Raw genomic sequence first — 12,527 nt, 5'->3', positions numbered from 1 at the left:
AGTTTCTTCTGTTCTCAAATACATAGGCAAGCCAAATATATTAAAATAACATTTCAAAATTTTAAAATGATGTGTGAGAGATTAGGAATCTATAATGTATAAATGGTATGTCAGAAGCTATTCTACTAGTGTCAGTTAGCCACTAATAGATACTTCCACTAACTCCAAATGCGGGAAGAATTTGGTCCCTATCTTAAACAAGAAGAGAAAGATTATCCTAAATTAGAACTAGAAACTGATGCAGAGTTTTATGAGATCTTGCCTGCTAGTAATAGGATGTAGCTAGTCAACTTCCTGTAGTTTATTAAGCTTCCAAAATAAGATTTCTATGTTAAGACACATTTGCTCCACATTACATTTAGAAACAGAATCCAGGTTTAAAAATAATTTGGAAAGAAAAAGCATAGAACTTTGATTCAAATTGTCCCTAAACATTGAGGCAATTAGCTGTTTTATCACCTGCTATTAGTAACATATGTTGCGGTCTAGAACAGTGTTTCTTTTAACAGACTTTAACAACTCACAAGAAGTTAGCATCACAAGTAAGCAAGATATTAACTGAGCATGCCTATTAATTTCACATGGGACCCTGTTGAGCTGTGGGCCAACAGACAACCTTTTTAATCAACATTAATAGCAGAAAAATCCCAAGTTTGGGAAGATAATCTTAATTATAAAAAAAAATCTCCAAAAATTATCCACATGCTAACTGGCAAAGAATATAAAAAGAGTAGCAGATGGGGTCAACACCACCTTGTCATGATGGAAATGGACCAGCCATATGGATACTCACACCAAATGATAAATAAGAAGTTAAACAGCAAGCAACAGCAGTTTACTTTGACATACAATATGTTTTAGCCACAAGTTGTTAAGCAACTGAATTTAAAATAAAAACACACTAAGTATACATGCAATTTGCTGCAGCTTTCATTTAAATATTACATTTAGGCACATAATTTTCTCTGTTGTAAACACATTCTGGATATTAGAATTTTTTCCCCATTTGCTGTCTAAAATATGAAAAGCAATAAGTGCATTTTAGTGCACACACAATGTCTGAGGCAATGCAAAAAGCCAGTTCAAGATACTCCATTTGTAAAATAATGTATTAGCATAGCTTTGCAAAATTCTGCTTGGCTATAGCCCATTATGAATGGTAGGAAATGGTCAATAAAAGAACATTATTTTCATCAACATCATCATGGTAAAAGTGAATACATTGTTTTCTTTGCCTGTATAATTTAACAGATTTTTATGGTGATTTTGGAAGGCTGTAAGAACATATTGCCTAAAAATGTAAATGCACTATACTATGAAGTCTACATACTTATATTGGATTCAGAGAGCTACTCTTTTCTCTAGTACAGTTAGTAAATAGTGCTTTTTCCAGATTGGGTTTCACCGAAGGAGGGTTTTACAGGCAACTGAAACTGTATGAACAAATCCTAAAACTGTTGAAATAATGTTTTTATGTGCAAGATTTTTTAAAAAAAAGTTAAATAAAACCCCACTCTTATTTCCACTATTTCAATTTCAGAACCTAAGAATTAAACTTAACTGAAAAAATCTCCCTGATGGAAGGAATCATCTTAATTCTCATCCATAAGAATTACTATAAACATCTTGTTTTTAACCATAAACTCAATTGCCAGAGTAAAATGCAGCTATTGTATAAGAGAAACAAGATGAATGAATGATTTTAAACCAACAGAGCAGAAAGAATGAAAAAATCTCATTGAGCATTCCAAATAGATGCAGTATAGTTTAAAAAAAAAACAACACCCCAAATTGATGGTTAAAGAAGGTTTTTAAAAAGAGGTAAAATAATGTAGTAAAAGGAGAGTGAATGCCAGCCAGACAAATGAAAATGAACACCTAAAGGAAAGAACAAATTAAAAATGTAAAAATACAACAACATACGAACAAGTGCTTTCTCTCTCACATGCAATCAGCAGTGTTTGGAATGCAGTGCCGTCTTCCTAGTGGAATCTATGAACAAGGATCCTGGGTAGTTCAAACCAACAATCCTGCTCCTCCATAACAGACACAGCAAATGGATAAACTTCCACATTTCTCTCAATTTGTTTTTCTGCTAAGCTAGGAAATCCCCAAAGAATCCATGAAGAGAGTCAGACCCAAGAGACGTTGAACATAGATGCAGGATTTTTCATTTGCATAAAATCACTGCTATTACGTTAATTGCTGGGTTTGGACTATTAAAGATTATTACAAAATAGTATGTTTGTCATCATGATTATATATAAACATTAACTAGCAACACCAGCTAACAATAACAATTAGAGTTTAAATCTAAATTCAGTTCAGTTTACAGATTAATCATGCATTCCTCTGCTATCTAGAGGGTTAATATTTTGGGAGTGAAAGGGAGATCATGACAGTAGGTTCTCCACTCAGACAAGCCTCTTTGCTTATTAGTTAAGTAATGTTTTGCCTGACTTTCTGACTTATGGGTAAGCAGCTGTAGAAGCAAGCAGAGAAAACCATACAAAGTATAACAACTGCATTTTATAAACTTCTTAATTCAAATGCATTTTCTGTTGAGGCTCTTCTGTTTTATAAACATTAAACAGACATCAAATAATGTTCCCTTGTAATATATCTTTCTTTAAATACCTTATTTCCCCTACGAAAATGTTCTTTAAATTTTCACCTCCAGTGGCTCTCCTTGTTAGTCTATAATTAAAGGCTAATCTCTGCTTTCGTTTTATGGAACAATATTTATGAGAATGAACAAAGATCTTAGCTCTATTTTTCTTTAAAATACATTTATTTACATACACACTACTCAGTTCACTCTGCTGAAGTATGGGGAGACTGTGTCAAACTATGTATCCCATGATCCTTAGGGGTTCAGTACGGAAATGCTATGGGAGGAAAAGGAAAAGCTAGACAGGAGGGGAGCTGGTTAGATGAATGTATTGGTGGGCTGGACTCCTACAGTAAAGACAATTCGCTTTACGTAAATGATCCATACAACAGATCATACCAAGCAAACATTTTTTCCAACATGGTTAGGGCAGAAGCTCTTCCATAAATTATCCTCCTCCTAAATTACAAGCCTGTCACAGAGAAGGTGGCATATTCTGGTACTTATGATTCCCTACTGTACAGTGTCAAGGGCTAGGGTGATTGCACTGGCCCACAGAGGATAGCACATCAGCCAAAGCCTCTACTATTATCTTGGATCAATCTAGTCAGGGATCTGATGGAGGATTCTCAAATAGGAAAGCAGCAAGGGGAAGCAGCAGCATGTAGCTAAGAAACAGGGACAACTATCCATGACTATTTTGAAAGGGGAACTGGGTATGGATTATGCGACCCCCTTAGGGCGGTCACAGCCTTCCTACTGAGGAGTCTGAAGAGTTGCTGTTTTCTGGGATTTTCAAGTGTGTTAAACTGGCTCTGTGGTTGGGATAGAATACATGAGTGGGGACAAGTTTCAAGGGGATTTGTTTGAGGGACAATTTATGTAGAAAAGATGCAACATGAATGAACAATTGTCATTTCTAAATTGACAATCTTCATTTTCTGAGCTAAAATGTTTCTCTTCTATAAATTCACATTGTACTGTTATCAGTTGTGCACTGAACTCTAAAAAGGTACATTTCACTAGAACTTTCTTCATACTCTCCACACACAAATCAGAAATACCATCAGAGCCCTTGTATATGTACAGCCTGCATATGCCTACTCTGTTTTATGACTATAATGATCTGAAACTAACAAAAGGTATCACACAAAACATGCAACACAACAAGACTTTCAGGATATAAAAGAATGCATTCTAATCCTGACCTTCCAAGATGCATATCACAACCATCTGTCACTCCAAGAAAAATATGGAACATGACACCACTGCACTACAGAATTATTGTTCGGTTTGAACTCCCATTCATTTGCTGGGCCAAGATGACAGAATTTCAGCTGTTAGTAATTTGTGTGTGTCAAAGACAAGGGTTTAACAAACACAGCCTGCAGCACAAGACAGACAAGATGCAGCACTGTTTTCTATTATGAAAACATGATCTGTTATCGAAAACATGTTAATGTTCATTTATCAATTATTTTTTCCAAAATATCTGAGTGTTTGGGTGTTTCAAAGTTTTCTACAGTGGCTAATTTTCTTAAAGTGTATAAACAGGTTGTGTTTTGTTCAAGAGGAGCTGGTTGTTAAAGCTGCAGATTTCTTCACATCATATCCACTGATCTGTAGAGACTGAAGATCAGTAAAATGTGTTTTGTATTAACTCCCACAAAGCTAAATGGTATGAATTGTATTATATACATAATTACACTGAACAGTACTGCTCTACATAAGCCTTACTTTTGCCTGCAACAATATCTTACCTAAAATGAATTTCTAAAATTAATGTCAAAGAGATATACAGATCTAATTCACACTACATAGATGTTTTATATATTATTCAGTACTAAACTGATTTTAAAATGTTAATAGTTTTTCATTCGTGACTATCTACCTAAAATGATAGGTCTAATTCTTCAATATTTGCTACCATCTAATTGGCTGAGTTGAGCATCAAGTTGGCAATGCTTCAATACATTACTATTAGATTAATTCCTCAGTGGTCAACTATACTTTTAAGTTAAAGAGGTCATAAAACTTGACTAAATTTATTGCAAATATTAAGAGAAGCCTCTGTCTGGTGGATATGGAGTGAAAATCTGCATCATATAAGGTTATCAATTGTTTTTTTTCCCCCCTTTTTTTTTTTTTTTTTTTTTTTAAAGTATTTTTAAAAGCACGCCGGGTACCTAGTAAATAAAGTTAAGGACCTGTTAAGAACTGCAGTGAAGAGTTTGTTCTTTACAGATTGCAGCAAGTCTGAGTTGAGGAAGTTCTGACAGATGCAAAATGTACACCTGTTGCAGGCGCACATACAGCGTAATCGGGCATGGCTGCGAAAACACACAGAAGGACACGTGTTGAGATCTTGCTCATTAAATCAGGCACATATTAGGGCTGTGCCAAAACCAAGAGATTTAGGAATAAATTAGTTACATCCGAAAACGGAAAAGAAAGGTCAGACGGGGAGGCAAGGGTAGACTAAAGCTGTGCAGAATTCCAGCGCTAGATGTTTTAAGTCTACATGACACACTGGCAAATGCCTCCTCCTACACAGATAAAAACTGGAAAATGCAAACATTAATAAAAATGTTTGTTATATCTGTCTTCAGGAACAAAGTATCAAAGGTTTAATGGAATGTGTCTGCACAGCAGTAGATAACACCCTCTTCTCAATCAAAGGAAAGGAAAATTGAAGAAGTCACATTTTCTATCACTCAGTAACAGAACACATTTTACTTTATAAAGTGACACAAATAACCCATTTTCCATACACCGCCCCCCCCCGCCCAACTAATATACACATGCTTGAAAACCAGGGAGGAATAAGGGATATTTATATGACAAACAAATACTCAATGCCACATACAGTTTTAAATGTCCTAATATTCCAGCACTACCAAATAAACCAAAGAAGAAAACAAAACAGAAACCTTACTGATCTAATTCAATAGAACCTATTATTAAAATCCAGATTTCTGGGTGAAGGAGACATTATTTCTCTTTAATTTTAAAGCCAATGCCAGCTGTCATACTAGAATCCATCTGTTATTTAATAATATATGTCTAGTGCACCACCATACATAAAGCTCCACCTACCAAATAAAGAGGGATGTAAAGTATGCTTAGCAACAGAGTGAGATGCTTAGTGAGAAGCAATGTAATCTTAAATACATTAAATCTGAAGTCTGACAAATATATATATTTGGGCACCATATAAAATATGTAATATCTAATAGATTTGTGAAACAAAGATGCAAACATTATTAATAACATGTCCTACATAGGCATTATTAACCAATGAAATCTCAGTGTGTTTCTAGGGAATTATTGTACACTAAGTAATATTATGAACCCTAATGGTCTCCGGATCTGAATTACAATAATTGTTAGGTAAGTCAATTTTATTTTTTTATGACTATGACTTGAAAATATTACCAAGCAGTACTGGGTCATTCATCTCACTGGTTACTTTCATTGCTTTAAACAACCAATAGGGCACACTGTGAATGTGTAATTTGGTGAATATTTAAGATACATTTCTATATACCTAAAATAAATTGCTACAAATATGCTAGGATTTTACCATTTTAGTAGAACATGGATTGCATCTCATTGCTAAGTGTTATAAAATTTGGACAACGTTGTGTCGGTTCATCAAATATTCATTACCATTTGGTAGGTAAGAAAACAGAAAAATACTAGATGTCACTTTCCCAGTTATGTGGTACATGACTGTAGTCTCAGTAACTTTCAGTCTTAAAGTAATCTCCCAGAAAGGCACTTGTTTATGTTATTGCTCTCAGACTCATGCATCTACTGGATATAAGATGATAGGGGCATAACACCACCAATAGCCATTCAAAAGCCACCATTCCTGTCCAGAGTTCTAGATCTAAACAGGGACTCAAAAGCGCTGAGCACCTGCAATTCAGTATTAAGTCAGTGGAAAGTGTGGGTACTCGGTACCTTTAAAACTCAGGCGCATATTATATAAATATTATATCTTAATTGCACTCACTCCTACTGTTAAGACACTTTGTAGTAATTATACACTATTATTAATATTATTACATTAATAAACTCACTAGACTAGTAGTTATGACATATGGGAGCCTAGTCTCTTCTGCATATGCTTACAGTCCCCCACTGACAATGATTAACAGCAATGAGTTATGTATGCACACATGAACAGAACTGTGTGTCTACTGGATTAATGGAACCTTCTAAATCACTGATATCACTAGCACCTCTCTCTGTTGCTAAACAACTCAAATGAGGCAGAGAGTTCCATCCTCTTGATTAAGAATGGCATGCAGTGTTGTCATGATCCATGCAGTATGAAAACTATGACGCTTGACTACTTACGGATACATGGCCATTGTTGTCAGTTTAACAAAGATATCCTTACTCGGTATATCAACAGTGTTACAAGTAAAGGCTTGTGGTGGAGGCATTTTGTGTTTCTTGCAGAAGTCAGCAGGGGAAGTGCTATATTCTTGTTTAACTTCATGTAGGTCTGACTTTGCAGCTACCACTAAGCAAGGTATTTTGCTGTCCACGAAGTGTTGCTGCAAATTTAAAGAAAAATATTGCGATAAACATGAGTTCGTGTGTTCAAACAACATGGAATAGCCTATTATTATTGTTTCTTGTGGCAACATCAAGCATTCAAAGGCTTAGCTGAGCACAAATCTAGAAGCAGAGTGTTCTGCACAGGCAGCTAAACCATAGCCAGGCATTAGTGACAGAAGCCCACTGAATTCTTACTGCATTTTTAAATGCACCAGTTGCATATAATCAGCAATCATGCAGGAGTCGTATGGACTTCTGGTGCCCAACTCAGTCAGTCAGGAATGCTGATAACTGAAAGTGAACATGTATTTCTCCTCTGGTTAACCAGTGTAATGAGATACGTACAAAAGATACAAACCTTAAAAATCCTAGCACAGTATTCAAAGGATTTAGGATTAGTGACATCATACACCAAGCAAACAGCATCACATATGGTCTCAGCATCACTTAAAAATTCAGATTCACTAACATCATGTAGCTGAAAAAGAAAGAAAAAAGTTTTGATATTATGAAATTCATTGCATAACTTTCTCTTCTGTTTTGATTTATTTTTTATTTTAAATTTCCTATTAGGGTTATTCAAGCTCAAAATAATACAGAAAATGTGCCAACAAGCTAGCACACGACCTGCTACTACCACATCTGCAGGCAACGAAAATACTCTCAGCATAAAGAAATATTTGCTTATACCACATAATGCCTTATATTCCCATTCAATCTGGTTCTCATTCTAGAGTCAAAACCACTGAGCAAAGGACTAAACAAGAACTTGCAAAACAAGGGAGCATTCCAATGATAATGAATGAACTACATTAAAACAAATGTTAAAGTGTATTTCCAATCGTCACAGATCTTCACCTGTTGAAGATTAAATACATCTTAAGCACTAATTTGTCTGCCAAATGTATCATTGCCAGTGTTTCAAGGGTTAACTTAACTATCATCCGATAGGTTTCAGAGTGGTAGCTGTGTTAGTCTGTATCAGCAAAAACAATGAGGGGTCCTTGTGGCACCTTAGAGACTAAAATTTAATTGGGCACAAGCTTCCGTGGGCTAAAACCCACTTCATCAGATGCATGGAGTGGCAAATACAGTAGGGAGGTGTCATAAACAGGTAAGTAAGAGTTAATAGAACAAAAGTGCTTCATATCTCTTTTGCCTGGAAAGGGTTAACAAGAACAGTGAGCCTGGCTGTCACCTGACCAGAGGACCAATCAGGGGACAGGATACTTTCTACTCTTGAGGGAGAGAAGTTTGTGTGTGTGCTGTTAGTTATTGGTTGCTGTTCACTCTAGGGGCTCAGCGGGATCAGACGTGCAACCAGGTTTCTCTCCAATCTCTCCGATACAGGCTCTTGTAAGTTCAGAATAGTGAGTACTAGGTAGATAAAGTGAGTTAGGCTTATGGTTGTTTTCTTTATTTGCAAATGTGTATTTGGCTGGGAGGAGTTCAAATTGGTATTTTGCTGAAAAGATTTTAATTTGTACTTGTATACTTAGGCTGGGAGGGTATTCCCAGTGTCTATAGCTGAAAGACCCTGTAACATATTCCACCTTAAATTTACAAAGATAATTTTTACTGTTTTTCCTTCTTTAATTAAAAGCTTTTCTTGTTTAAGAACCTGATTGTTTTTTTATTCTGGTGAGACCCCAGGGGACTGGGTCTGGATCCACCAGGGAATTGGTGGGGAGAAAGGAGGGAAGGGGGAGAGAAAGGTTAATTTCTCTCTGTGTTAGGATTACTTTCTCTCTCAGAGAGAATCTGGGAGGGGGAGAGATAAGGAAGGGGGAAGGTGGATTTTCCTCTCTGTTTTAAGATTCAAGGAGTTTGAATCACAGTGATCTTCCAGGGTAACCCAGGGAGGGGAAGCCTGGGAGAGGCAACGGTGAGGGAAAGGGTTTACTTTCCTTGTGTTAAGATCCAGGGGGACTGGGTCTTGGGGGTCCCCGGGCAGGGTTTTGGGGAGACCAGAGCGTACCAGGCACTGGAATTCCTGGTTGGTGGCAGCGCTACAAGTACTAAGCTGATAATTGAGCTTAGAGGAATTCATGCTGGTACCCCATCTTTTGGACGCTAAGGTTCAGAGTGGGGAATTATACCATGACAGGAGGTATAAATACACAGCATATGAAAAGATGGGAGTTGCCTTGCCAAGTAGGGTGGGTGGGTCAGTGCTAACAAGCTAGTCCAATTACAGTGGAAGTGGCTATTCTCAATAGCTGACAAGAAAGGGTGGAAATCACTTTTGTAGTGCTAATGAGGCCAATGTAATCAAGGTGGCTTATTTCAAACAGTTGGCAAGAAGATGTGAGTATCAGCAGAGGGAAATTAGTTTTTGTAGTGAGCCATCTATTCCCAGTCTTTATTCATGCCTAATTTGATGGTGTCCTGTTTCCAAATTAATTCCAGTTCTGCAGTTTCTCATTGGAGTCTGTTTCTGAAGGTTTTTTTTGTTGAAGAATTGCCACTTTTAAGTCTGTAATTGAGTGTCCAGGGAGACTGAAGGGTTCTCCTACTGATTTTTGAATGTTATAATTCTTGATGTCAGATTTGTGTCCATTTATTCTTTTGCGTAGAGACTGTCTGGTTTGGCCAATGTACATGGCAGAGAGGCATTGCTGGTACACGATGGCATATTATCATGCTGCACATCTACATTCAAAGTGTGTGTGTGTGTGTGTGTGTGTGTGTGTGTGTGTGTGTGTGTGTGTGTGTGTGTGTGTGTGTGTGTGTGTGTGTGTGTGTGTGTGTGTAAACAACCATGATGTAAGTCTTACCAGCAAGTATTTTTCTTGCCCATATACATAGACTGTATTCATCGCATAGTAAGATTTGTGTTCTGCGCGTATTTGCCTCTGTCTCTGAAAACACACAGAATTTAAAGATTAGACAATAAAAACTGTATTTAAATAATTTTTCAGATTCCTACACAGTTGAGCATTCTTAGTATCAGAGAACTATGGTGAAGTCTTATATTAGGAAGACTTCATAGTATGCTAGTAAATCTGTAGCTGTTGTCAGTCATGAAATATCTAAGATTAAAATTAAAACTACTAATGTAAAAGGAAATGAACAAAGCACATTTTGCAAGGCAGTATGCTTGATTGTCATATCTATTCACTTACTTGATCATCTGGAAAATTCTGCAATCCATGATGGGTCTTCCAGACTTTAGAGCTAACAAGTAAAGTTCTAAGGCAGATGCATGCGGTCAACAGAGTTTTGTTGCCTAAACTTAATTCTCGATATTTTTCGATTACAACTTATATTAAAAAGAAAATGTTTCTTACCATTAGATTTCTTCCAAGAAGTGCCTGTAGAACACCACTTTTCCCACAGCCTTTCATCCCAATAACATTACATCTGAACACATTCCTCTGAGTCTGCTTTTTCTGGAGGTCTATCTTTTTATCTCTAGTTACTTTAAAAAAAAAAAAAATTAAAATTCCTACAGAGGAACAGTTAAATTACTTAAATCATATTTGAAACATCTGTAATTAAAGTCTTTAATATCTCAATGGCACACGCTTTTAAAAAAAGTTCAAGTGAACAAAATGCAAACTAATTCAACAGGAATCAAGCCAGTCTTTTCATATGACGCGCCATTTATAAAAGTCAAATACTTTTTTTTTTTAACCTTTTATAAACAAACTAGAATGCTCTCCAGGATATTCTCCCTTTTCAAAATATGCCTGGATTCTAAGCGTAAAGGAGGAAAAAAACACACAAGACATTTCATTTAAACTCAATTTACTTCTTGGCAATTGGGCGTATGAAACTGATCTTTTAAAATAAGCTCTCAAACTGTATAAACAACATTTCAGATAATTACCTGTAATTGCTGATGCTTGAGACTCTTGCTCTGTGAGTATTGAATAGCCTAAATAGCCCAAGTACTCCAGGCAGCGCTGTACATCTAAATATGTGGTTAGCCTAAGGGGAAAAAAAAGGGGGAAAAATCCCAAAACAATCATTCCTGAATTGCCAACATCCACCATTCCAGATTTCTATTAAAAGTACTTGTGCCCTATGTATTACATCTGGCAAAAGCAAAGTATTCTGGTGCCATACAATAATGAGAACACACGTGTTTGAAAGTTAAATGGCCCTAGTTTTATTAATGTAATGAACCCATGATACTATGAGGGCAGCCCCTGCTAAGATCAACCCACTTGTGCAGACCATGTACACAATGCTTTCCACATTGCAAAATGAATGTGACTGCTCCCCCTCTGTATTCCCAACTCATTGTCAAGAGGAACGCAAACAGAAGACAGTAACATCTTTAATGTTTACAGGAGGTATATATAGAGAAAATATCGACTAATTATTGAGAGGGTGATAATTAATGACACTTAATGATCATACTACTTCAGGCAGATTTCCAAATTTCGGTGAGAGTCCTGAAGCAGTGATCACTAGACACTGCCCAAATTCCAGAACAGCCTGTAGTTCTCTGAGCAGCAGGCCACACAGTGGCTCCAAAAGCTCTATTGCTTTGGTCAATTCTTCAACATTTTAGCTTGTTTCCTTTCTACATAATAGCAGATCTTCAACAGGAAGCTTTAAAATGGGATCTTATAGCGAATGTCCTCAATACTGTTCCTAGATGATAGTTCTCTAAAGTGCTTTGTCATGTTCAAAGGAAACTTAAGTGGTACCTGACATGGAATCATCCAATAGCTTTTCTTAGAGAAATATCAAAAATTCTCTCATAGGTGATACACTGATAAACTATGCATTAATTACATAGCAAGCACAAGGTTATGTTTGATTTAGCAATTATGTAAATCAAACAAACTGGATTTTTGGAGACTTGCCTATCAATGCTCTCAAATGAGCTTCAGGACAGCAGGACTGACAGACAAAATCCAAAAATAACATGCATCCCTTAAATATTATTGTGACAACAGCTGGTTGGCACAGAAAGTTAGTATTTCTGGAGACCTATATTTCAATCCTATGTAGGTCTAGTAAGAAGAAATGTAGTGATTTCAGATTAGCCTCTTCAAGCACGGATGCTCATATAAAAAGCACACCATGTAATTTAATATGGCTGGTTAATGTTTGGATAGGAGAAGCAAGTGACAGGATCCAGATGGATGGGAATACATTGGCAGAGGTTGGGTAGGTGAGTGAAAGGACCAAGACTGGTATACTGAGGGTGCTGGAGATCAGGATTGATTTGCATTGGCAGAGCAGTATGGAGAAGCTTGTACATGCTTTCCATGTTATACCTCGCTCTAGTCAGCGATATTAGTCTGCTACTGAACTAGCAGAGCCCCCTGAAATCAGTGATAGATATTTAAGTGAATTTCTCTATAAGTCAGTTATGTAAACATGA

General features: G+C 36.5%; 1 protein-coding gene across 5 annotated transcripts in view; it reads right to left on the bottom strand.

Annotated features, from left to right (window-relative positions):
- RHOT1 (ras homolog family member T1) overlaps positions 1-12,527 on the bottom strand; it is a 43,934-nt gene that overhangs the window by 4,439 nt on the left and 26,968 nt on the right. For 2 of the 5 annotated variants that reach the window (XM_030534180.1, XM_030534179.1), the window contains exons 14-19: positions 11,016-11,116; positions 10,474-10,604; positions 9,961-10,044; positions 7,542-7,661; positions 6,977-7,179; positions 4,819-4,941 (exon numbers count right to left, since the gene is read on the bottom strand). In XM_030534180.1, coding sequence (XP_030390040.1) covers positions 4,819-4,941; positions 6,977-7,179; positions 7,542-7,661; positions 9,961-10,044; positions 10,474-10,604; positions 11,016-11,116 — 762 coding nt within the window. Of the gene's footprint in view, positions 1-4,797; positions 4,942-6,976; positions 7,180-7,541; positions 7,662-9,960; positions 10,045-10,473; positions 10,605-11,015; positions 11,117-12,527 lie in introns of all 5 variants that reach the window. The other 3 variants (XM_030534182.1, XM_030534181.1, XM_030534183.1) reach the window with 2 other exon arrangements.

Source organism: Gopherus evgoodei, chromosome 15 (genome assembly GCF_007399415.2).
Source record: "Gopherus evgoodei ecotype Sinaloan lineage chromosome 15, rGopEvg1_v1.p, whole genome shotgun sequence".
NCBI lineage: Eukaryota > Metazoa > Chordata > Testudines > Testudinidae > Gopherus > Gopherus evgoodei.
Note: the sequence above shows the minus strand (reverse complement) of the source record. Positions and strands in the feature narration are given on the sequence as shown.